Source organism: Dromaius novaehollandiae, chromosome 2, assembly GCF_036370855.1.
Source record: "Dromaius novaehollandiae isolate bDroNov1 chromosome 2, bDroNov1.hap1, whole genome shotgun sequence".
Lineage (NCBI taxonomy): Eukaryota > Metazoa > Chordata > Aves > Casuariiformes > Dromaiidae > Dromaius > Dromaius novaehollandiae.
Genome location: NC_088099.1, coordinates 19,862,705 through 19,890,508, shown reverse-complemented (window position 1 = coordinate 19,890,508; position 27,804 = coordinate 19,862,705). Strand labels below are relative to the sequence as shown.

The 27,804-nt window shown below is 38.5% G+C and overlaps 1 protein-coding gene across 3 annotated transcripts in view; it reads right to left on the bottom strand.

The window, feature by feature from the left end:
• ARHGAP21 (Rho GTPase activating protein 21) overlaps positions 1-27,804 on the bottom strand; it is a 125,503-nt gene that overhangs the window by 55,535 nt on the left and 42,164 nt on the right. For all 3 annotated transcript variants that reach the window (XM_064505920.1, XM_064505919.1, XM_064505921.1), the window contains 2 exons: positions 19,396-19,578; positions 14,477-14,501 (listed from right to left, as the gene is read on the bottom strand). In XM_064505920.1, coding sequence (XP_064361990.1) covers positions 14,477-14,501; positions 19,396-19,578 — 208 coding nt within the window. The remainder of the gene's footprint in view (positions 1-14,476; positions 14,502-19,395; positions 19,579-27,804) is intronic.

The following is a 27,804-nucleotide window of genomic DNA, read 5'->3' as shown; positions in this document are numbered from 1 at the left end:
ATCCTCATACAATACATATATATACAACAAAAAATACTCCTTTCTTTTCCAGATACCTATGTAGGATGAGATATAAAACCGGACAAACCGAAGAAGAATCAGTAGCATAAACTGAAAAATAAAGTTTTGCAAGCTTGCCCTAGAAGGGGTGCTCTTTATGAGGTTCCTCACAGAATCATAACTAAAACCGGCACTGTTGGTAAAGCAACACTCTTCGAAACTACAGTATCCGGTCCTAATCACTTCTTTACTGACTAATCTTTGATTTAGATACAAACGGCAGAGCTTTGGGAAACTTATAAGCTACAGCTCAAGTACTCCACCTGGTTATGTTTACTAAGCCACATTCTCTTCCTCAATTATTTATGGAATATAAACAAGGTGTGCCCCAGCCCATATGCCTCTTTGTGTTTGATTTCCATACGAGAAAAGCTCCTTATTTGTAGAATTTTAATAAATTGTAGCAAACCAGGCTCACCTCTGAATTTATGTCATATTTTTCAAATACAGTTTTTAGCCTAATGCCTTCATTTTGCAGACTGCTCAGCGTCTGCCATCTTACCAAAACACAATGCAACAAAATGGCTTACTCATGTGGCTCTAAAGGACCTCCTCAAAACACCTCTAGATTGGCACAGAATAATCAGAAAGTTGATTTGTTAGAAACAGGTAGCTATTATATACAAAGTAACTGAATCATAAATCACAGAAATCCAGCTGGCTGCTCCATCAAAATTTGATTTGTGGGACACGGCTACAAGATGCACAAAATGCTCTTTCTGAAGCAAGGCTCGTATCTGTCATTTTTAATCTCCTGATTTTAATAGACACTGAACACTTGATAGCTCTTATCTTTTAAGAGGCAGCAGTGTTTCAGCAAGTTTAGATAAAAGCTCCTGCTTCCCCTACTTCTAAGGGTGAACAGTTAAAATGTGCCCGTTCGCAGTACCACCGCACACCATTCCCTGGGTTGCCACTCAGTTCTCCTACTGAGAAGACACATAATCCCAAAAATGGGAAGCAAATGAAAATCATAGAGCTGCCGGTATACATGGGCACATTTAGTTTATAACACTTAAAATAATACTTGATATATATAATCCCACATCAGGCCCCATCTCAACTTTCTTTAGAAAATGCCAGTTAAAGAGGATTAATGGCCTACTGCTAATTTGCGTAACACTAAAAAGCCTTTTCCATACCTGAACACACAAAGCAAGAGATCAGGCAGACAGATTACTCCCATTCGATACCAAACACAGTATACACAGTACGCCTTCACTGCAGTTACTGCTTCTCTGAATCAGAGAAGGAAATCGCACTAATTTCCAGAGACCAGAGATCGCAGGCTTCCCTCAACACCCGATTTCTAACCGACATGTCAGCAGCATCCTGGCCGCTGCAGAAGGAGCGTCCTCAGCCCCACCGGCAACAGCTTCAGGTTCGCACTGCTGTTTGGTGGACTAACTCCCAAAGCTGATGTCGCATTAAACCGGGTTCTTTGTCACTCATCCTTCTTTCTACAAAGGTGAACCACCACCCTAAGGGTTAACATCAAATTAAGGGCACAAAAGTAGGAAGAAAGCTTTATCATCTTGTTTACACTTGGAGGTTTATTTTACAGCTCTGTAATATCCGTATACAAGTAAAGGCAAGAAGAAATCCTAAGATTCCCAAGCTTTGGTAGAGGAGTGCATATTCTTCATGTCTCCTTGGTCTTTTACTACTTGGATACAACCCAAAACTCCTTTCCTTCAGTAAGCATATAGAGGAGCTCTCTTGAATGTGCAGCCTCAAAGTACATGTTTATATTTTAAGTTTGAAACTCAAGCATAGCTAAACAATATTTTCTTTCTGACAATAGCAGCTCATGATACGCTCTCCAGACCAGCTGAGGGAGAATAAATACTGCAGAGCTGCAGTCAATCATTATGGAAATATGTTCTAGGTAAAATGCGTAATCTAATAACTTATTTCATTTCTCAAGATTTAACAATTATTACACATTATTTTAATATATTGTAAATAAAGGAATAAATCTTAGAAAAAAGTTACAGCTATAACAACATTTGAATATGACAGTTATTTTCTTCATATTGTCACACATGAAGGTCAGGTCACGAACTAGACAAAAGCAGAGCACGCAAAAAACTGAAATGCTAAACAAGAAGGCTTGCTTGTCACTGCTACTGAAGCCCAATTAGAATATTTGGAAAGTGTTGGTTAAAGTTACTCTTGCTGAAGTCATGACAAATTGTTGTTTGGCAAGAATTAAGCTAGGAGATGGAAAACATACATCATGGAACAATAATAAAAACAAGCCATGCATTTTACATAGCACTAATAAACAATGCACAGCTAAGCTGTAAAAGAGACTACACAGTAAGTATGACTAACTAAGTGCAAACTATTTTTACAGTGTGTCTGCATTCAATGCATTCATATCATCTTCAAAATAATGCTTTGTTTAGGGAGCAATATCTAATAAGCAATTGGAAAGAATTAGTACTTCTTTCACATAAATCTGTTATATAGTACTACTCTCTGTGGCTTAGATCTAAATATTTGGCTATTAGTGAGAAAAGCTTAAAGCAGTTCAGTTACAAACCAACACTTAAGTAAGTGTCACGTATGACAATAAAACATTTTTTTATTTTCACTTATTCTATGCTGCTCGTTCTAGAATGATTTTTAAGAGATTCATTTTAGCATAGCTATATGCATGCTCAAAATGTGCCATGGATTTCTTTCACATCTTTTCCACGTCACACCTATGAAATTTTAACACATGCAAAGCCTGCAGAGATATAAAAAAACAAGGAGACAAAGACTGCTTTGCTAAAAGAAAAAAAAAAACAGAAACAAAAACCACACACAACAAAACCCACACACAACCCAAAAAGCAAGGTTTCTCCTTTATGACAAATTCAACTTGATCCTGCCACAAGCTGCCAATAGCCTATACCATTGCTCTGCTCCCTCAGTAGCAGGGTCTGCATGTGTCGGACAAGACACAGGCATTCCCTCACCTATTTCCTCTGAGTTTAAACTCCCTCTGGTGGAAAGAAGATCCCTGCTGCCCTAGGTTCCCAGCACGAGTCCATCTGACAGAGCATCTTCCAGGTCAGAGCTGCTAACAGAAGTCAAAAATTAAATACTTCTAGTGTGTCTGATTTTAGCAATCGTAACTGGATATGCTCTTCATTCAGATCACATAAGGAGCTTGACACGCTCGATACATACTCATTTCACCCTCTCTCAGAGCTTACACTTAATACGCTGTACACTAAATGCATGATCACAGCACTGTCACTAGCACTCAACTCCTCTGGGCACATAAATGCCTGAAGAAAACAGCACTTGAAAATACAGAGAGATAGCCTTGAGTTACGGAGTAACGCTTGGACGCTGGTGACATCTGAACCAGTAATATAGGGCAACCTACCACAACCTAATATAAACTCATTACTTACCCTCCTGAACCTAGTTAAAACTATCATTAACTTGAATAAAAATAGTTCAAGCTACCAATGGAGGAAAGATAAGGCGTCACCGCATGCACTTCAGTTTGGCCTAGTTTCGACGTGTGCTTATCCTGCCTTTCACTGGTTTACTTCAGTCATGCAGCAGATGAGCCTGGTCTGCTACAGCGGCTTGCCGCGCCAGCGACAAGCATTCGGTTGCAGCCAACTGCCGAACAGCATCATTTCCCCCAAACCTTCGACTGCAAGTAAAAAGAAGGCCACCATGGACATGAAGAGAATGGGCACAAAAAGGCAAGGTGATAGGAGGCCACTTGCACAAGCCAGGAAGCAGCTCAGACACACGGCATAACTTTCGCGAAAAAGAGTTTCATACATACTCCATTTCTCCCCAAGTATAGCTGTAACAGAGGTGTAGTCTCACAGAAGAATAATAAAAAATAGAAACATATAAAGTCGCTACGTACACATGTTAAATCACCAGAAACTGAAAACCAGTCCATAAAAACAAAATTGTCCCTAATCAGTCTTGTATGTGCATGAAAGTCTCCAACTTGAGTAAATGACCACCAGTCAGAATAAGTTAGAGCTTACGTTAATACTGAAGCAGTAACGTAGTTTTGCTAACACAGCAGCTTAGATATTCCTTGCAGTGCAACCAGTCCCTCAAACGATGACACTGCAACGAAGATGTGACCTTAGAGAAGGCAAATCAGTGTCTAAACTTTTACTTCAGAGAATCAGTATCACCAGAAATAAGGTAATGAAAATGAACCACCAAGTATTTATTAGGCTTCAGGCAAAAACTCATTGGCTTAAACAAGGATGGTATGGAATCAGTAGTCTTTACAATGAAGTCATTAATCTAAACAACTAAAGTTAAGAAAATGGTTTGAAGAAGTATAAACAACATCTTCAGTCAAATGTGAGACAAATAAAAAAAGCAGCTTACTGCAACAAGCAGGTTTTTCCTAGCCAATGCATAAGTTTTTCTTCATAATTATATGCAAATCTTGTAATTAGCCAGCAATTTTCAACCCAAAAATACTAATTGCTACCTTCAATGACCAGCAAGATCGAAGTAGAATCTACGGAATCACGAGCAGCGTATCTTGCTTCAACTGTTCTTCAGATGAATGTCAAATAAAATTAAGGATTTCTTCATAATACAAATACTTATCATAATTTATGATCTAACCTTTATACTATCTAGATCTACTAGCTGAAACCCTGTAAGTAAACACCAGCTTTAGAGTCTGACAAGCGAAAATAAGTTTCACATTTAAAGTCAAAAGGAAGCTTTATGACAAATTTCAGAGATGCCAGAAATGAGAGAGGAGCAATACTGCATATGTTGTACTGTCACAGCCATCTTTGCAAAATAATAAAATTCTAATACAGTAATTTCTCCCCAGTGAAAGGGAATACTCCAAAAAATGACTATGTGGAAACAGACTGGCGGAATTAAGAGTTGCTAGCATTTATGATTTATTTACATGCTGGGGAAGGGAGGAGGGGAGGACGGAGGGTCATGCATAGCAAAACCACTCCTACTTCCCCAAAACCTGACGCTGAAATTTTCATTTATGAAGCAAAAAAAGACTGATTTTATCCAGATGCCACTTCTGGCATTGTTCTCTAAAATGTTAGTTTAGAATACCGCTGCTACAAGCAGCATACCTAGTATTGTGTAAAGTGTTGTAACCTTCAATTTGTATTTCAAGCTACTCTTTGAAGACCAGATAATGTTACTATATTGTACTATGATTTATTTGCAAAAGAAAATGACATGGCAGAAGTAATATTATCAAACCTACCAGCACACCATAAGATAGTGACAATCACATCCCTTTCATGTAGTCATTAACCTTCTGATATCAAACTCAGCCAGACAAAAACTGAGTTCTAAAGACTACACAAAGAGCACGTCTCTGACAAAGGACTTTTTTTCTTTTTTTTTTTGCTTCAAAATGTAAGTTATGACTTACTTATATCTCTTCCTTTCTTTCTGACCTGCAGAGTACAAGTCTGCAAGGGTTCAGGATCACAATAAAATATCTTATAAAGCCTCTCCTAAGAATCTACTTTTTAAAAACCTGTTCTTTCCCCTCTTCCTAGAGAACAAAATCCTTTGTTCATTGATTCTCAACAGTGCTTAGAAATCCTCATAACACAGGAACTGAGTAATTGCTACAGAGTTTTGTTAACATTATACAGAATCTTTTTTGAAATGAAAATTAAGAAAAGGGGGGGGGGGGGGGAGAAGGAAAACAAAAAGCCTCCTATCTCTTCACTTAAAGAACAGAACAGCTGAAAGCCACAGTCCTGAGTATTACTCCCACCCCTTCGCTCATCAGGTAGCAAGGGAGACTTTCATTGACATACTGCACAACCACTGGCCCCGTGGAACAGCTCACTTGTTAAATTAAGAAAGGCTTTTAGGTCTGTCTCTGACTCAGTATTCCTCTAAGCATGCAGACCTGCAAATTCGTTTTTGGATATCCAAGGCATTTGCACTCCACATGGCTCAACAATGCAGAATGGCATTGATCCCTGGGAAGCCTGTCAGGCAAAGGAAGGAGAAACACTTACAGCTACAGTGGGATAAATGTTTCTAAATGATCACAGAATTAATATTTGTAATATTAATATTGAAAAAAGGCTCATTTAGTACATAACTGAAACGTAACAATAAGCTGCCTCACTACATGTAAGTGATATTTCTAAATTGTATGCTGAGATATGAGTTGTGGTTTGTAAAGTAAAATCACAGGATATATTTAAAAGGAAAACTGACCTTGTACACAAATCTGTGGTTTGGTTTGGTTTTTTTTGAGTATCGGATCACAAAACAGTTTGCAAGGTTCCTGTATTATAAGAACTGCTACCATGGTTTCCATAAAAACATCATTTCATCAACACAGGAAAATAAATGAACTCCTTAGTCTACTCGCCTATTTGTAAAGGCAGCAAAGTACCAACTACATGCTACTGCTACTACACTCAAGAACCTTCATCTTAATGAAGGAATTCAAGCAATGTCATTTGGGGAATGGAGGAAGAAGGAGGGAAAGAAAGCTATTTCCTTTTTCAGAAAGATGCATTCTTTTCTAATCCATGGAATTCAACATAGCTGGATTGAAACCTGTCTGCATATTCCAATTCAAAACAAATGTCAGTATTCTTATTTCCACTTTCATCAAGAGATGATTAAGAGATCAGAAGATGGTAGAATTATTACAGAGCTGTGTTCCCCAGAAATATTCTTTTTCTATCTAACCCAAATTTTGTCTGGAAGAATATACAGACTCCAAACAGAAATAATGGCAGTCTTATGAATCAGAATGAGATATATTGCTGCTAGATGGATCATCAAATCCCAATACAAAAAAGTAGTACTCAGTAATTTAATCAGCCACTGGAAAAAAAACCAAACAAAAACAGAAAGAGCTTTAGCTGTTAAGATATTTGCTTTGAATACAGATTTGCATATCTAACATTACTAGGTTTAAGAAGGCAAAAATATTTGCTACTCATTTCCAAAGCTACTCACAAAGAGACTGTTGAAAGTACAGTATAACTTAGGTTTATTAACAAAGGTTTAATTTAGTTAAACTTAAATCATGAAATTGTTGGGATTATGTTTAACTGAGAGAGTCAAACCAAAGGCAGTTTTAGATTTTATATTCTGCAAACTGAATTCCACACATAGTGAGCATTATTCCACTAGCAATCCATTGCAGAAAAGGAGCCCAAAGGTCTCACCCCTGCCCCAACAGAGCTTATTTCACCCATTATCAAGCATGAAGTAACACGCTAAAACACACTGAGTAAAAAACAGTGCCAAGGATGAGTTTCTGAAAGAGGATGGCAGCAAGTAAAATAGTGCAGCATAGAAACACCTTGCATTCAATCCTGTGATACAGGAAAAGTACATTCTCTTATTACTTAAAACACCTCTGCAATTTTGATTAGCCAACTCGAAGATGCCACATCTTCTTTCGCCTATTGGTCTTCTAAACTATTTGACTAACAGACCGTCATCTCCATCTTCATGGGGGGCAGGGAAAAGGAGAGAGGAGAGAGAATCAGTAATCTGGTGTTTTTATGAAAACTAGGTGACACTGAATTTCAACTTAAATACAAAAAAGTGTATTTCCCCATCGCATTATTTGGCAATATTAGCTTATGAACATTTTTTTCAATTCTCTCAAAGCTAAAATGAAACCTTTCCAAGTTTCAAATTTAACCAAAGACTGAACGGTCTACAGTATTTACTTCAAGTCTCAGATAAGCCTACTACTTCTTTTCACAAAGCCACTCAATTTACATCTGTTACAGTGAACCCACAGGCTCCCCCCTAAATCCATGGAAACTATTTGTGCAGCTCTTAGCAGCAATTTTATTAAAAGTCAGAGATGATCTGAACCCAAGAGCAGCCACTGAGAAACACTCTACATGTGACAAGTTGGAAGGCCACTCTGCTAAATATTCTGGGCATGCTTTCAGAAAACAAGAGAAATTATTAGGCTCAGATCTCCAAGGAAAAAATAAACTAGCCCCATTTTAGCATTCTCAACTTTTACAGGCTAAACAATGAGAAAGCTGGATTAAAGTTTCATAAAAAAGGACAACTTTCTATGGCACTATCCTCAAGCATTAGTGTTATCTACTGCTTTTCTCTTAGTCCTATTCCACTATCATATATCTAAGAATACATCATCCCAGCAATCTGTAACCTTGCCAAATATTTGCTTTTATAATCATTCTCTTCTCCCTTATCTACCTTGTTCCCATCTTCACAGGCACAATTAGCTTACTTCAGAAGAGCTTTGATAACTGATGATGTCAGAAAACATGGAATTAAATTAAATCCTGAGAGAACACAAACTGCATTACACAAATCAGTCTGTGTTTGCAAAATAAAGCATTAAAACCACATGAAGCATATATAAACAGTGGTAAGGAATAAAAACCTTTCCTGCATTTTTTCCATGCTTTCCCCAAATGCTCTACAACGCTGAACCAGACTTGCACAGAACTGAAGCAGCTCAGGTAGCATATCTGAATTTTTAGGTTAGATAAATTAGAGATAAAAACTTAAAATCACAGTTAGGCATGTAAAAAAAAAAAGTCTGGTGATCAGAATTTAAAAATCTAGAGCTCTCAGTGAAAATGTCTGGAGTCTCGTTAGGAAGTACATACTGGTTACAGTCTCTACAGACAAGAAGACTAAGCAATAAACCTAATTCAGCTTTCATTTCTATGGGAAGATAAGCTACTAAATGCAATAGATACTTCTACATAGAAATAGGAAATGAAATCAGAAAACTGGGAACACCATATTAAAAAGTATGACACTCCACTATGATGATACTAGATTTCCAGATTTTGATTTATGTATTGAATATAATATAGATTAGCCCTCATAAGAAAGATGAAACTCCTTTCAGAGACTATTACTGGATGCTTATCATTGTTGATTTAATCATGATCCCCAAGCCAAACACTTCTGAAGGAAACATTATTTTAAAGCAACGTGAAAGAAATGACCAAATCATCTACACACTAAACTTGTATTTTTAACAACTACAGCTTCAAAGCGTCATCGTAAAAGACAACATATTCATCACGTCAAATGCACAATGGAATGACTCTAAGGAAGATGACTTTCTCCATCATCATTTACACTCTGTCCCATCATCCAAGCCATTAATGAGGATGTTAAACAGTACTGGCCTCAGTATTGACTCCTGGGGTGCTCCACTGGTGACGGGCCTCCAGCTGGACTTCATGCCACTGGTCACAACCTCTAAGCCGGGCAGTGCAAATGCTTTTCAACCCACTTCACTGTCCACTTGTCTGTCCTGTGCTTTGTCAGTGTGTCAAGTGAGCATGTTATGGGAGACAACATTGAAAGCCTTCCCGAAGTCAAGGCCAACAACATCCACTGCTCACTCCTCATCTGCCAAGCCAGTCATCTCCTCTCAGAAGGCTATAGGGTTGGTCAGGCATGATTTCCCCTCATGAATCCATGCTGACTACTCTCCATCAGCTTCTTGTCCTTCAGGTGTTTGGAAATGGCTTCCAGGGTTATCTGCTCTATCACCTCCCCAGGGATCAAGGTGAGGCTGGCTGGCCTGTAGTTCCCCGCATCCTCCTTCCTGCCCTTCTTGAAGAGGGTAGCGATGTTTACTTTCTCCTAGTCCTTAGGAACCTCCCCCAGTTGCCATGACCTTTCAAAGCTCATCGAGAGTGGCCTCACAGTAACGCTGGCCAACTCCCTCAGCACTTACGGGTGCATCCCATCAAGCCTTGTTTATGTCCCGTTTGTTTAGTATTCCCTAACCTGACTCTCCTCTGCTGAGGGTAAGTCTTCCTTGCTCCCAGTCTTCCCACTGGTCTCAGGGACCTGGGATTCCTGAAGGCAAGGACTACCAGTAAAGACCAAAGTGAAAAAGGCATTGAGTACCTCAGCTTTTTCCATGTCCTTTGTCACCAGGTCCCCTGCCCCACCCTGCAGCAGGCCCGTGTTTCCCCTAGTCTTCCTTTTGCTGCTGTTGCCCTCGACATCCCTTGCCACATTCAATGCCAGGCAGGCTTTGACTTTGCTACCCCCAACCCTGCATGCTCAGACAACGTCTCTGAATTCCTCCCAGGACACTCGTCCCTCTTTCACCTTCTGTATGCTTCCTTGTTATGTCTGAGTTTTCTCAGGTGCTCCCTGTTCATCCATGCAGGCCTCCTGCCACCTTTGCTGGACTTTCTGCTCATGGGGATGGACCTTTTGTGAGCTTGGAGGAGGCGATTCTTGAAAACTGACCAGCTCTCCTCGACCCCTCTTCTCTCCAGCACCATCTCCAGGAGGATTCCTCCAAGCCGATCCCTGAACAGTCCTGCTCCCCTGAAGTCCAGGGCTGTGATCCTGCTCTTTGCCTTGTTCCCTTCTCTCAGGATCCTGAGCTCCACCATCTCGTGGCCACTGCAGCCAAGGCTGCTGCTGATCTTCACATCCCTCACCAGTTCTTCTTGTTCTAAGTATCAGGTCAAGCAGTGCATCTTCCCTCGTTGGCCCCTTAATCACATGTGTCAGGGAGTTTTCATCAATGTGCTCCAGAAACCTCCTGGACTGCCTGTGCCTTGCTGTGTTGCCCTCCGGCAGATACTGGGGTGGATAATGTCCCCCCGCTCCGAGGACTGGGCCCTGTGAACATGAGGCTTCCACCTATCATCTGGAGAAGGTCTCATCTTCCACTTCTTCCTGATCAAGTGGTCTGTAGCAGACACCCACTGCAACATCGCCAGCATTGGCCTGCCCTGTAATTCTGACCCGCAAGTTCTCAGCTGGCTTCTCATGCATCTCCAGGTAGAGCTCCATGCACTCCCACTGCTCTCACACATAAAGGGCAACTCCCCTTTCTCATTTTCCCAGCCTGTCCTTCTAAAAAGAGCCTGCATCCATCCGTGGCAGCACTTCAGCTGTGTGAGCTGTTCCACCACATCTGTGTGACACAGATCTCAAATTCCTCCTGTCTGATTCCCACGTGGGCTGCATGAGTACACAGGCACTTCAGAGAAGCACCCATTCATGCTGATTTCCTAGAAGATGCGTGAGAGCTGTCCCCATGATACTGTCCTGTAGAAACTCCCTTATTTATGGACATGCACTCCAAGTGGTTCCCTTCTGTCCTTTACTGTTGACCATGAGGTCTCTCCTGGCCGCACCACCTTGAACCCTTTGCTTGCCAACCTGATCCACCACTTCCCTCACTTGACTGTTTGTCACCATCTCCCTCCCCTGTCATTACTAGTATAAATCTCTCCTGCTCTCCAGGACAATTTTGCATTATCTTTTATTCTAAACTTCTTGGCAATTTACTGCCTATTGAAGGCAAGATTACCGAAGAGCATGATCTAAGCGTATAGTGAAAAAGTAACACTAAAAGTCTATTGTGGAACATAAAATTAGATAAAGATATTTCATTCACTGGTAAAATACATCAAACCTGGTACATGCTTTTACCTCGCACACTCTAGTCTTGATTAGGTACTCAGGTCCTTTAAAAACAATTTTCAAGTGCCCTCAATAAAAGGCAATAGTAAAAGAGATGATACTCTCCTCCTTCGCTGACCTGCTCAAATCTACAAGTGCTGAACTTGACAAAAACTCTTAATTTTTAAAGATAAGTTTAACCTGTGAAAAAGGCAATTAAGAGAGTGTAAGTAAGTAGATCTTCACTCAAAAATGACACCAAGAAAACTGTCAGTTTTGCACTGGCACACATTGCTTCATAAAAATGAAAAGCTTGAGTCCTCTTAGCTTAGTCTTTGATAGACGAAAGCGCAAGTGTGTCTGCAGACTTCAAAAGAAAGAGTTACCAATTAAACCATATTAATGATAAATAAAACACAACTTCACACTGGAAGAAGTTTTCCAATTCAATTTGAAGAAAAATACATAATGTTTGCCACTAGATGGCTCCTCTGGACGACAGACAAAGCTTTATACCCTTTCCTAGCAATATGCTCTCCCTCCAGCTGGTCAAACAACTGGGGTATTAGCAATGGGAGACCCCTGCAGCTATCGAACAAATGCACAGGTTTTTGCAATTCCGAAGGAACTCTACCTAATTTTCCCATGTTAATTACTTTAAGAATCCTTGTGATAATCCTTCACAGAACTTCTGGCACATCTGCTTTTACTAAATTAACATGATGTTTGTGAATATGAAAAATGAGATAAATGCTTTTCTTGATTTTCTCCTCACAAACTATTCCCATCATTTGGGAACAAGAACAACTTTCAGCAATGCAAACAGAAACAGCTTCATTCCCCCCCCCCCCGCCCCAAAGATCTCACTTAATGCTGAGAACAATCTTAAACTTTTCGTTCCAATTTGCTGTTTTTTAAGATATGAAATATGAAACTGATTACTTACTTTCTTTTTACACCTATGCCTTCCACCTAACAGTCATTCCTTTTCTTTCCAGAAAGAGTACAAACCCAACTCCGTCCTGCTAATTACAATATTGTTCTTTCCAGAGCATGTTTTGTGCCCTCTGATGTGTATTTCAAGGCACACAACATACTACAGTATAAATAAGTGATAGCTACAATCCATAGTTTAAGTAGCTAACAAAAATTTTCTAGAAAACACTCTTGCTCCCACCCGCACAGTTCTCACATTGAGCCAAACAGATGTTTGTTTACTGCCGTTCCTCTATTGAAAAATACCCCTCAAATAAACAGACCCACATTTGCATCTGTAGTTATCAGGCTTTTCCTACGATAAGGATACTTATTCTCTAAAATATAATTTATATTTTCCATGCTCATTTTGCACAGAGGGATTGACTCTCCTCCTGCCCTAAACCAATCTCCCTTTTCTGCCAGTCAAAAGAGGAAAAAAGAGATAGCAAATCTGGAGCGGGGAGGGAAAGGGGTGGTAATGAGGTGTAGGAAGAGATTGACTTTTCACTCTCTTAACCATCAAGTGAAGACTACTGAGTAAGACCGGGAAAACAAGATGCAGGAATTCATCTGCTTCACCAAAAGACAAATAAGGAAATTTAGTTAAATCCTACTTCCCAGAATGCTTCAAATACATCATAGTTACATAAAAAGCCTGAAGCAAACTTCTGAGGCATTTTCTGCCTTCGAATTAAATGAGATTTTTTAAAAGTATGTTGAAACCAGGTACGATTTCATGCTACAATATAAAGCAGATTCTAATGCACTAGTAAAATTAGCACTCACTCTGTGCAGTTTCTGAACAAAGGTATCCATATTCAAACAGCCCTATCTTAAGAGTTGCACTGCAAAAGTACAAACTGAAACACTGTATATTGCATTCACTTACACTGGAATTATTCCTGAATCCTTTGTATATCACAATTATCACAGAATGGGAAAAGAAAATGCAGGACTTGGCTTTCTATCTGAAAACCTAACTTCCTCACCTAAATCAATACATTTGTCACCCTTTAAGGGAACAAAGATATCAGAGAAAAAAGGAACATGAAAGAGATAATAGCTAAATGCCGAAGAAGAATTTAAATTAAGCATGACTGAGATAGGTCTCCAATTCTAAAAATTAAGTTAATTAGTTAATTAAAAAAAAAGAGAGCAGACACAAGCAATGTGCGAGGGAGAAAGCTATGAAAAAGGAGGTAAACTGGCAGACAGTGATTTTTTCCCATCCCTCCTAAATCAAGTGCAAGATACAGTTTCATTCGTACATCTTATCTGACATCTCTGAAACTTGTTTTATGGATCTCTTTAATATGTACATGAGAGTGACAAAATACTGAAACTGATGAATTAAGTTAAATAAGTACCATTAAAATACTGAGGAAAGTATAAGTAGGCTAATAGGGCTAAGTTTTTTTTGTTTTTTTTTTTTAAACAGTTGTATGTCACAATTCTGGATTTTATTTATTTATTTATTTATTTTTTACCATCAGCATCAGTACTAGGTATTTGTATAGCTTGGTGTTGCTTTTACTAGAAAAATCTGCAATAGAAATCAAAATTCATACCGGCTGCTCTTAGGTGCACTACCCCGTGCCTTTTTAATACCCGTATACAAATACATCTATCAGGCTTAAAGCCTTCACAGTACTTTGTACAGATGAACTGCAGGGCCTGTATGTGGATCAAATTAAGAGTGTGGAACTCTGTCACTAAAATGGTAACACAGCTGGTTTCTTGCCTTCTTATCATACACATGAGAAAGTGGTATGCGGGGCATGGAAGTGATCCTACATGTTTTGTAGCAAACTTAGAAATTATGCAAGCACATACACAGAACAGGTGAACCTGAAACAAAGATATTTTCTTTCTTTTGTTTCAATGCCATGAAACTGAAAGGAGCTTGATGGTCATACTTAGTAATTTTAACGTTTCATACTCATAAATAACTACTGAAGTGTATTACATAGTGGAAGACAAGCAATAAACCTATTAGACATGTGGAAGAAGAAACAAAACATACCTCCTCTATTTCCATTCTCTTCATCCTAAGGAGAAAAAAATAGTGCACGTTAAGAATACACTAAATGGAAAAAATGCACAGATGCCTACAAGTTATGAAGGTTTCATGTGAATTTGTAAGCTTAAATCTGCATTCTGGTATTTCACCCCCCTTACACAAATATTTGACATTACAGTATTAGGCTTTCACTCTGAAAATTGTAATGTAAGGCCTCCTGGCAAAAGAACAAACACAGTTCCGTGAAACATACCCACATAACCAACCTGAAAGGTATTATTTGAAAGTAAAACAAAAATACAAAACACTGCCATGAAGTGTAAAACTGCAGTGTGCTACAATTATGTTTCCATTCTGAAAGCCAGGAATGAGAGGTTATACTTTTATCATCTAAGGATTCAAAATTAAATAATTTTCTAAGAGCTGTGGAATATTTTGTAACGAAGTTCTGAATATTCTTTCTGAAATTTGAAACCTCAAGTTTGCTTTGCCTTCAGTACCTCTGCCTAGAGAAGAGAACCTACCCAAAGTATTTTTTTGTAACAACTTTGATGAAGATTCTCCTTCTGCTCATTGCACTATATACAATTTTAACTACCACGGGTCACTAACAGCCCTTAAAAAAAGAAAAACAGGAAAAAAAGGACATAACCAGAATGTATTGATGAAGAAGGGCATACTTAAAAACAGTAAGTGATAATTTATTTCACAGATACTTTCTTGTCAGTATTTAAATATGAATTAGGAGCTTTTGAAAGATCATGGCTAATCTCCTCTTCACCAAAATTTTACTATTTGGAAACTTCAATGGTTAAAATAAAGAAAAATGTGCTCTCTTTGAATTATGACTTTATGGACCAGTGAAGTTTCAACCTAAGCACAGTTCCTTACACTAATATATACTATTTGGAAAGTATTTCTAAGCATTCACTTCACCTCAACTAATTAAAAAGAGCCTCGTCCTTAAGGAAGTGAGCAGCAGGGAGATAAGAACACAAATAATCCTCACCTGTACATTTGCGCTCACTTTTAAATGGATTATATCCAATTTTCTATGCCTTTTGCATTTAAAGACAAATCACTATCTTTTTCATATTTTCAAAGCAATTGCACACTGATTTGAGTAAACTATTTGAGAGAGGAAGACTGGAAGGAAGAGAAGGGATAAGACTTGGATATAAATACTATATTGAACAGTGAAGATATCTGAGTAGTCTTTCCTAGTTGCAATGTATTCCATTTGTGACATACAGAAATTCAGTATAACTTGCACCTCAAAACCTCACAATGGTACAGAAATTACCAGCATGTCTGCTGGAGTTGTAAGAAGACATTATACAAAAATAACTTTTAAAAAAAAAGATTGAGTTAACAGAGATCTCATACCTATTCTATTTCTAAAAAGCCCTGACAACTATCCTTATCACCCAAATATTGAGAACAGCAAATAGTATATCCTCGAGTACAATAATCCTGGTAAAAATGCCATACTAGCAGACAAGTACTGCTGAAATTTATCATTATGTCCCTTGAATCCCTGTACCAGTTCAGTCTGTTTTGAACTACAATCATCCAAAATAACAACAGCAAAGAATTAGACAAGGTTAACATCTGCATGTCTCGAGTTTCCACCCAATCTATCAAGTGAAAACACACCTTTAGGACTCTGATCATTTGAGTTCATATTCTGGAAACTTATGGGTGACACCTAGGTGACACCTTGTTTGATGCTACCAAAAAAAAAAAAAAAATTTTTAAGTGGAATTAGTTAATGCAGAATTGTTACCATTTATGAAGCACTGCCAGAGTTTGTCACTGGGTACACAAAGCTCTATCATAAAACACAGCTGCAAAACATTAAAGTAGTTTCTTATGGTACCAAGCCAATGAGCTCAGGCCTTTAAAAATGGAATGCTTTATAACGCAAATGTTTTGGAATTAATTTCTCTCCTACATTTACCTTTTACAAATTCCAAAATGTTAGAACATGTTGGTTTGTACATGTACATGTTAGTACATGAAGGTTTTCTTTTATCACTTATTAGCATATTAGACTGATTTAACTTGGAGAATGCACTTCGCATGCAAAAATGTGTGTTGCTGACTAACGAATCCTAATAAACATATATGATATTCAGAGCATAATTTAATTTAGGCTTCTTTTTGCAATGATAGTTTCAGAAATCTTCTGCATAATCCCCATCTGACTTCTTCAGGGAAAGGAGGCATGGGAAGCAAGGACATATGATCAGTTATTTCTCAGCGTAGATCTATTCCCCAATTCAGTTTGGTGTGTGGCCCCATACCAACACAGCCAAGTACTTTTGTGAAAATAAAACTTCTATTAAACTGCAGTCTCAGTTTCCAGGATTACCTTTCACACAGGCTTGTGTCACCCTTCATGCAGGGCTGTCCTTCCCAACAGATCTACCACAGAACACTCTCTTCCATAATCTTCCTCTATCATAATGTTTATAAACTATCTAATTAATAAAGATTACATTGAGAAGCAGGAAAAGATCATTCAAGAGAATTCATTTTTGTCACACAGGAGTGTTAATATATTGGTAAGTCTCACCTTTCCTTTATATGTCACTTGACTTGCAGATAATTAGCTGTTTTGTGCAGGAACCATGAAAGGATACTAGAACTTAGCACAATATCCTGAATTTGGCAAAGACCTCCAGTCTACAGGGGCTCCATCATACAAGGACTGTAATCAGCTGGTAACCAGTATAATGTGTGGTCAAATAAGAATGAAACAGAACTCAGATTTGCTCCTTACTAGTATCATGTTGATTATAGGTGAATTTTGTTCTTTTCATAATTTAGGTACAAAAACATCTATTAAAGCCATGTTATGAACACCTAGGATTAAAAATTTTGAAGATCTGTTCTTTTTTTCTACCACCTCATGGATGTTAAAAGTAAGAGGAGAGAATACAGTGGTTCAGGTTAGTTTATGAAAGTGATCAAAGTGATGACCAGGGCTCTGTCCAACCAAACCGTATCATCTTAAAAGGTAACCGATTCTCTGAAAAATGCTATTACTATTATTACAATTATTCAGCAATCCCATGATTTTCTTTCTAGAAAAAGACAGAAACTGATATGAATAAACCAGATGCTAACATATCAGAGAAGGAACAGAGACAAGACAGGTGCTAAGCACTCTCCTGCTGGAAAACAAGGAGCCTAGATCTTCATGAGACATATGTCTTGGGATTAACAGCTATCAGTCTCACTACTTTAAGGATGTGCTTTGAGTCTCCCTTTCCCTCCAGCTCCCTCTCAGAAACTACCAAATCTGAGGAGGAAGGAATAGGAAGAAAGAGAGGGGGGAAAAAAAAATACACTTTTTTTTTTTTTTTTAATTCATTTGCCCTTGTGCATATCTCCTACAGGTGAAAAAGGCTCATAGGGCTCTAGAGATACATTCAGGACAAAACTTACCCATCACTTCTTAGTTAACAAGTTGAGTCCTGCTCACACTGTTTATTTTCACCCACAAAAAAGCAAGCAGGGGCTGGTGTCAGGAGATGCTGACAAGTTTGAGTAATTTGTTCAGCTGAGTTAATGCTTCCCCTTCTCTTTCCTCTATTTCATTTTGGAATTGAACCAGAGATCACTCTTGGCTGACTCTATAACCCGTGCTGAAGGACAAAGCAACGTTGGGATCACCTGATCCTGCTGATAGTTTCACCTCCAGTTAGCTTTAGTGTCAGGGGAAAAAAACTTGGGCGCACAAGTGCCTGCTGAGTAGCTGAAATTAACTGAAACAACACAATGACTTTCTCCTACAAACTCTTCTCTGCTTCAAAGGGAATCTTAATAGTCATTGAGGACAAGCAAAAAAGACGATTTGAGCTAAAGACTCCTGTAGCAAGACCTGTATCAATTATCTGTCTAGAATGAGTGCGAAGTTTTGATTCCCCAGCCACCCATCTACTGAATATATATGAAACTATTCCTCTGCCTGACTGGAAAAGCAAAGGGGAAACTCAGTAGTAGCATATATTGTGAGACTTCACACACCTGATTGCTTTAAAATGAGCAAGGGTTATGTGAACTCACTGGAGGGGGGAAAAAATCCTCTCTCAATAGTCAAATTTCCATCAATATTAAACAGACTTGTTCTCAACACCGGGCATTAAAAGCTATTTTCAAAAGGTTCAGTGGCATAGAAGAACAGATACAACCTTCGAGCAAGACAGACCAATTGGCTACTTAACATTTTTAAATGCTTGTTTTTATTTAAAAACAATAAATAGAAATAAAGTGTTAGAACATGTTATGTTAGGGAAGCTGTCTTACATTTTTTCAGCATGCAACTATGACTTGTCTCTTGACTAACGGGGAATTGCAAGATGCTTATTCTTTTCAGTAGAAAGAACAGAATATAGCTACAAAACATGGCTTTCTAAAATACTTAATTTTAAGCCTACTCAATTAGATACTATGGTAAAAGTTTGTGTCCCCTCCCCCCCAGCTGTTCTCTTAGGGTGATACTATAATAAATTCCCAATTCTGATTGCTAATAAATAAATAAATGAGATGTACAGATTAATGACATTGAGTAAAAAATTCTGCACTGAGAAATATTTTCATGTTCTACAATAACCATTGCTCTTACTCATGATAACAAATGTTCTTAATTCAGATGAGCTTATACTTAGTCAATTCAGTTTTCTTGGAAAGGATGCATTTCCTTAAAGTGAAACAGATCTGGGTGCTACTACCAAATAACACAATAAATGAGCCTGCTCATTTGACACACAAGTCAAGTGTGTATGAAATACACACTTTATCTGTGTATGAAATACGTATAAAAACATTTGCTTACAAGCAGACTGTTATTTTGACCATGAAAAGTATACTAAATCACTATATGGAAGAAGTACTTCATTCTTCATTTTACTTACTTTAAAAGAAAACTGAACTGCAGATTCTGGAGGGTAAACTATGAAGTGTCTTAAGGTGAAGCCAAAACCCTGAGATGTCCTCCGTAACACAACAGTTTTTGGACCAGGCCAAGAGAAAGCTTCTTCTTCCTCTGATGGTGATACAGCTTCACTCCGCTCTTTTCCATCTTTATTTTTTGAAGCCTAAAATAAAAGAGAGAGAGAGACTAGACCGAAATTGTAATTTGGATTTGTTTTTTAAACACTGCTATGCACTAAAGAAAAAAAAATATAATTTCTTCCCTCCTCCCCCAAAGAACTAAGAAATAACTTTACAATTACCAATATTTTATCAATCAATGCATATTATAAAACAGCACTCCCTACAGTGTTACACCTCTGGTCATATCACATACATACTAAAGAATCTAACATACAATAGTTAAAGGCTGAAATAAACCTCAGAAAAACAAGTATACGTCATAAATTTTATGTGTTTCTTAAGTTTATGTAGATACAAACATAGCGAAGCTTTCTGTGTGTCTTTTGGGATTCCATTTCTGAGCAGACAGTTAAATATGTAGAACATACACAACCTACTCCTCTTCTCCTGCCTTAAAATTCAGATACGGTTCTGTGAACTATTATCTTCTCACTTAAAACAATTAAAGAGAACTGAAAATGCATGCAGTTGGTTAAGCTTCTTCAGCCTACATAGTTTTCCTCCAGTCATCTCTTTTGCTCCACCTGTATTTTTTCATCCCTAGAGAGCTACTTCCTCTGAACACTCAATATGCCAACTCTAAATACATGAGTAGAAAAGTCTATTTTCCTTTTACGTTTATACTAAAATCCCACTTCCCATGCAGAAATAAGAAAAACTAACTTTAAGAATAGCCTAAATGTAATTTTATATAAGTATGGCTCAAGAAATATCTTGTTATGAAAATATTTATCTTCTAAGCCTTAAATGCAATCTTTAATTTCAATTTTCAAAGTAAATGCCTTGTCATATATAACATTTCAAGTCAAAGGCAAAAGCTATACAAAGAAAGTATGCAAAAACCCTATGACCCTCCTCTAAATATTTGAGTTCAATGATGCATGAAACAAATGTAGATACCAGAGTCTATAGTCTATTCAAAGGGTATTCAGATAGAAGTAACAGATATCTTATCCTTCTGTAGCTCTACAACTGTGGCTCAGCAGCTGGCCGAGCTATCAGAGTTTATGGCTTGCTTTTCTTCCTGGCCTGCTCCAAAACAATCCCCTTTACTTTAGTCTTACAACTGGGATCTCAAAACGCAATGCTCATCGGCAAGGTGAGCCCAGCCAACGCCAGTCCGTGTCTGCAGAGAAGAGGGAAAGCATCTCAGCTTCTGCCACAGCGACAGCATCCCCTACAGCTGCAAAGCAAGGCTGGCAGCTGCTTGCTCAGCTCCGCAGTCCCCAGAGCAGCACTCTGGTACGTAAACCACACAGCACTCCTGCAAGGATGCTACGGGCACGGCCAAGGCACCCACGCCTTCTGTCATGTGCCGCAGGGAGGACAAAGACATCCTGGCCAGTGTGCAAGGACCAGCCTCCCCGTCTCCAGCACCCCTGCTCTCCAGCAAGGAAGACCACGCTCAGAGAGGGGCCGTGGTGCTACAACCAAGCTGAGCGGCAGAGCATCTTACAACTAAATAATGAATGAAGGAAAATAGTGAGAACTGTGGCACTTTAATGACGACTGGCTTTACTCTAAAGTTGAAGCGATGCAAAGATTAAGTTAAAAGTTACATAAACCTTTGGCCTACCAAGTTAGTCACTGAGGTGCTTGCCACCAAGCTATTGTTCAGCTTCTGTACATGACAGTGCCTTTTCTGATCTGCAGGAATATATGTACCATCTCAGTCTTTCGTTCTCACAGCATAAGCAGAAAATCAATCTATTACAAACAATCACTCTGATCCTATTAAATTGGCTATAGCTCTTAAAAAAAACCACACACACACACCCTGGTCTCATAAAAACATGACAACGACTTCCTCCATTAACCTGCAACCTCTTTTTTCCCCTCTCATAAATTCAAGGTAACACTTGATGCAGAAGTTTTAAACAAGACAAGAATATTCATCATTTTAGGTAGCACACAAGATCAAAATGGTTAGTAAGCAAATACTTATCATTATAGACAGGTGAACAGCAAGCTCAAAATGTAGCACTCAAATAAAAGCCTATAACATACTCACATCTTTATTCAGACAAAAACTCCCTAATTAGTCTAAGGATGATTTTACAATGTATAACAACTGACCAGAGTTTAAATACAGCCACACTGTAGTCTGAGCTCGAGTTAGAGCCGTTCTGAACTTCACCAGGCCTGAGGAGTCCGAGACGCAGCACTGGACTACAGCAAGACAAGAACCTCCGATTTCCTGGTGGTTTCATGTAAACTTTCAGCACTTGTGAAAGGTACTGAACTAACAGCTATTTATAAAAACAGTACTCCGCACTATTTCCTGAGAGGGAATGCCAGAGAGGAAAGGTTATCACCATTCTGTCCTTGGACCCCCTGCAAAGTCTGCCAACAACACAACAGAAAAGGCCAATATTAATAATAAATGCAAGACATGTTCAGTAACAGCAACTTTTGGCCACCAGTATGAACAAGAAATAATTTAGATTACAAAGAAAACAGAGTGGACATCTGTTGATTCACTCTGTGAAATGTCCAACCACGGTACACCCACTAGAAATACCGCCTTTCAGAGGAGGCTTTAACAAGGAAAAAGAAGAGTTTCCAAAAGCACAAACAAAACAAGGATGCAAGACAGCAAGCAAGGAACAGATGATGTTGATTAACATAGCCAAGAATGTCTTGCTGCAGGCACTTCCTACATGGTTTTACTTGGGAGCCAAAAGTGATAGTCACGAAGTTATGAACAGAAATATCTCATCTGCTAGAGGTGATTTGTCTTTAGAGAAGATTCATTTGCATTTCGAGAGAATTAAAAATATATTTTATATAATGGATGCTTTATTTGGATTTTACATGAAGTCTAACAAATTGAAGATTATTTTGTGATATTCCTTACTAAAGGTCTGAATTTTTGATTCAATAAAGCACTAAATATCTCTACAGATTCAACACTCAAAATGCATACAATCATGTTCAAGGACTGAATAATCCCCAGCTACTAAAAAAAAGGTTCAAGCAACATTTCCCTCAGGATTCCTCCGTACGAGGTTTCTTCACAGACTATCTCAAAACATCATTTCCTGTTACATGCAGCTACAATGACATACTACAGATGCTTAAGCACATTGTAAAGTGTCTACTTTGCTTTGACCATTGTATTTAACCCCCTTTTTTGAGCAATGAAAGCATCCATGAATAAACAGATGGCACCTTAAAGATCCACATGAATCACTGGGAGCTTAGCACACTGTCCCACAGAATTAAGTAAAATCTGCAAATACTATTGAGGCCTGTATATGATGACATTTTAAATTAAGAGTATAAATCTCAAAAAAAAAAAAAAAACCAAAAAAACAGAAAACCCAGTATTTTCCCATTATATCAGTCTTAAAAAAAAGAAAAAAGCAAAAAACCAGAAAAAAACCACATGCAACTTCCATTCTCTCTAAACCATCTGTCATCTTTAAGCTTTCCAGCAATTTAAGGACAGGCCCATACAGAGTATGCTAAAAAAGGTCAGTTAAATCCTTAAGTGACAGTCATAGCAAATTCAACGAAATTAAGTATTGTCCTGTTGACTATTTCAGCAGAGGAATAAGTGTACTCCAGAGTCCAAAGTTCTAAACAGATGAACAACAGTTAACACAAATAATAATTGATACATTGCAGTACCGATCCTTGAACAATCATGCAAACCACTGAAGCTGGTGCGAGTCATCTGAATTGCTGCCATCCCTTTCAATTTTCATCCATATTTCATCTTTGCGTTCCACGCACAAATTTAAAATGATTTCTAAAGTCATGTAGGACAGGCTTCCAGGTTTGCTCTACACTGTGTTAAACTTATCATATAAAACATATCGCAAATAAATTAAGAAAAGCATCATTGTAAGCAGTTCTGCTAGATGGATACATGCCCAACAGGAAATGGGTTGCTGTTACCACATTTTACTGATTCAATAGCCATTAAATAATATTTTTTTTTAATCACTACTGACATAAGCCAGAGCCAAAAGGGATTTTACTCATAGTTTTTAATCCCTAAAATCACCCTGAGACTCCAACAGTACACTCCAAATGCTATAATAAATGCTGGACTTGCTTAAAACCAGCGATATTTCTTGTATCAGGTCATTTATTTTTTCTATTTTTTGTAACTAAGTATCTATCACTTAGCTAACTGCCCTATTAGACTTGTAATTTCAAAGAAAGACCACCTTTCCATTAAAAAGAGTTTGATCTTATTTTATGTGGCAGAATGCAAAAAAAAGATTATTTAAAAAGGAAACAGGAAATTAAAAATGTCCTTTCTAGCTAAGGCTACAGAAGAGAAGAAAACACTTGCCTACGTTGGCAAGAAAATCTAGTTATCCACAGAGCAATGGCAGGTTTCACTACAAGTAAGGCTTGCTTCTTTAAATAATCAGATTCTACCACCAATGATTTTCAAATGAAGTTATTACAAGACACTGACCCTTTTAGATGCAGCTACTCAGAGAATCTGAAATCACTTTGCTAGAAGCTAGAGTCAAATGAAGTAATAATAATTTTCTCACTCAAAAATGAATTCTACTTTGTGGTACACCCATCTGATCAGAAATGACTGGGGGAGGGGGGAAGCATCTTGCATGGAGGACAACCTGTGCCCCAACCCATACCTTTTTCTTCTGTGGTCACAGACCTGGTCTCCTGCATACAAGTAACTCAGGCAGAGTAACAGTTCAATCCATTGGAGAATACAGGTTTCCTCAGTCCTGGGCAATACGATGAATCATGATAAAAATGTACTATATGATGAAAACAATATGATTAAAAAAAAACATTCTCACCTCAAATGCTCTTGTATGATCTTAAAATCTGTAATGCTTCATCTAAGAAACATCTGAGAAAGACTGTTTTAATACAGAGAAAGAAAAGGTTATATATCCTTTTCTTTGAAATACATTGTCAGCATCCTCGTTTGCCATATAGGTATATCCAGTACCCAAACATAAAATCACACCATGTTTTATCTCGCTACTAGCTCAAAAATGGGATCATGCACACAAGGAGAAGAATGAGTCTCCTCAAGCTCACAAATCAAGGCGTTCAAGGGAGACTGGTTACATTCGTAAAGACCACAAATCCAGAAAAGAAAACTTACAGGCAAGAAACTTTCTTCCTCTTATGACTTTTTATTACATACATTCACAGTATGGGTCTCTCCAAGCAGTTCTCCATTAAATCCACCACTAACCCAGAGAAGTTTCATACTATCTAGCTAAAGAAAGAGGAAGCTGCTGGGGAAGTGCTGATCACTCAGGCTGAGAGCTCTCGCTGCTCTTCATGCAAAGGCACAAGTGCTACACTCTGACTGCAGAAATGAGCACTGCAAATGCAGAGTCTAAGCTAAGAGCAAATACGCCAAAATACGATCATGCACTGAAATAGCCTTAACCCACTGTGAGATATTTCTGGTGTCTTTAAACCTGACTGGAATGAAAAAGGAGCATCTTACAGAGATGTAAATCATTCCCAGTTGAAGTAATTACTGACACAAAGTTGATACATTTGGCAAATACATCCTACCTTGCCAGTAGCTGAGAGGTTTCAGAGCAAGGCTAAGGAAATAAAGATGTAAACTTCACTCTATCAGCTGAAGTCTCTGGAAGAGGACGGCAGCTCTAGGCATCTCCCTCACCAGAGGGCACGTTCTTACCGCTCTGATGGATTGCTTTGGTGTTTCCTTGTCCCAAAGGCCAGCCCAAGAGGCCACAACAGCAGACCAGTTTGGGGGGGTGGGTGCATTCAGGCATTTGGAAGTCCTGGCAGCAAACCAGCCACTTCCTTCTAGGAGCTGAATCCCACCCAGACGAAATACACGCCTGGGATATTCTTTCAATCCAGTCAGTGAAGACCGTGACTCTGCCTGCAGCAGAGGTCAGTGGGCTACCAGCGCAAACTTTAAAACATATCTCAGAATTGAATAGCCCAATTCAATAAAATACATAAACAATATTCTCAAACCAAGTCCAGGTTAGGAGAAAGGCTCAAGAAAATGATATGCAAGGACTCCAAAAACATGAAGTAAGTGGGAAATTTGCAGCTGCTCAAAAACAAAGCTTCTGTGCCAACTCAGCAGATGGCTGTGAGGCACTGAGAGAAGCACACGTGCATTACTGCCACGCATGATGCAGGTTACAGAGCTGGCTTGGCGATGGGAGGAGGACAGAGGGAAGAGCACTTCAGTGTACTTTCACAGATACTGCTGTAGTAAACACAGTCATTCAAAGGGGAAATAGTATTTCCAAGATAAAGCATTTCAGTCCTCAAAAGGGTCAAGGCACAGAGCAGAAAATAAACAATAAAAAGCCTCCACACATTCAGCTTATTACACAGCTAAAACTTTCCTTACTATGTTCCACTGTTACTGAAAAGCTGCTTTGTAAAGCAAAGCAGTTGATACTCGTGTCAGTCCCGTCACTGCCCAAGACCTCAAAAGGAAAGCTGAAGGCTACCTACAGCAACCTTTACTTTCCTCCCTCACCTGAAAATGCTTGCCCATTTAAACTGAATTTTTTTCTCCTGAGTGCAAATACAGAAAACCAAAAAGGGTTACAGGAAGCCTGTATTTGAAAAACTCCATCTTCTTGATTTGAAATCAAGTCCTTTGTCGCAATATATAATTAACTAGTTTTATACTAGCACACCACTCAAGGATTTAGTGACATCTGAAAATCTGAAAATAGATGACCTCAAAAATGTCACTGCTGCATGTCTGTTCAACTGAAGAGTTTTCCAAAAAAGCCTACTGCCCAGTATCTGTGGGCTATTTACCCGGCTCCAGATTAATCACGTCTTGAATGCAGAGATACCAATTGGCTTGTGGATAAGGCCAAGCCCAGCTAGACTTAACCTGCTTGAATAAAAGGACCACCCAGCTCCCAGTGGAGATCCAGGAACAGTTTTGAGACTCTGAAGCAAGGGGACTCCCAACCTACTAACTCTGGCTAAATTCAACATGGCTTTTCACGCAGGGCAAGCTCTGGTCTTCCCAAACTGTAGTTCTGATGCCTGGACTTTTTGTGCTATGCTCCGAACTTCACAAAGAGCAAGATCAGGGCTGGCAAGACTGGTGCTCAGCCACAGCTCAAACTTTACTCAACAAGGCTTTCCCACAGTCAGCCCCCAGTCCCTGTATTATCCAGATGCATCCATAAACTGATGTATGAGATCCTGCTTTAACACTAGATAATAAGGAGTTTAGCATACTTAAGCTCATTAAAATGAATACTAATCTTTTGTCTAAAGGTCTACATACATATATATATGACCAGTACAGTTAAATACATATATACACATACACAGTTAAATATATATACACATATATGTGTGTGTATAAATAATATATTTGTAGCTTCTTATTCACTCACCCACAAATTCTACTGCTTTAACTAGAATCTTTTCAAAATCTAGTTAAGTGCATCTCTGTTTAGATCATGCCTTATACTTATCCACAGAGTAACAGCATATTTCAAGCAACAGCATGAAGAAGCATAATAAAAACACGTGGACTTCATAGGACAGAGATGCAAACTGTTTTCACAATGTGTGTTTGTTTACATATTGCAATTAGCATTTACAATAATAAACACACATAGTAATAAATTTTGTCAGAAAAACATTAAAAATAAAAAGATATAGAGAGCTTCCTTGTTTTCTTATAGCCTCATTAGCAAAAGCCTCCACTCTTAACAGCTACATCCTCCTTAAACTGCAAAGAAAGGAAACATCTGCAGGGTTGGTAACATAACAGCAAAATGTCATGTGATCTTAATTTAGCTAAACTGAAGCTTTTCCTTTTTTGCTTATTCTGTTGTTGGTTGTTAAGAATAGGAAATGCTTTGTCCTTACCTCAGGGTCTAACCTGGAAATGTCAGAGATAGGCGACTCAGAAAGCACACTTCTAACCCTCACCACTGAAGCACTGCTGAGGTCACCCCATGCGCAGTAGAAGAACCTTCTTACGAGTTTGACAGAGGCAATACAGAACAGTTTGCCCAGAGTCACAGGCTGTCAAGGGCTGCCTTACTCTTTCTTTCAGCCTACAGGAAATTTTTGATAGACCCAAGAGTACAAACTTTCCCATGACCTTCTCTGCTTCCTACAAATGGGGAGAGAACAACAAGAAACACTGCCCAGGTCCCAAGCGCGAGCACTACTGCAAAGATAGGAGGGAGTCGAAACAAAAATTTTTTACACTCCTT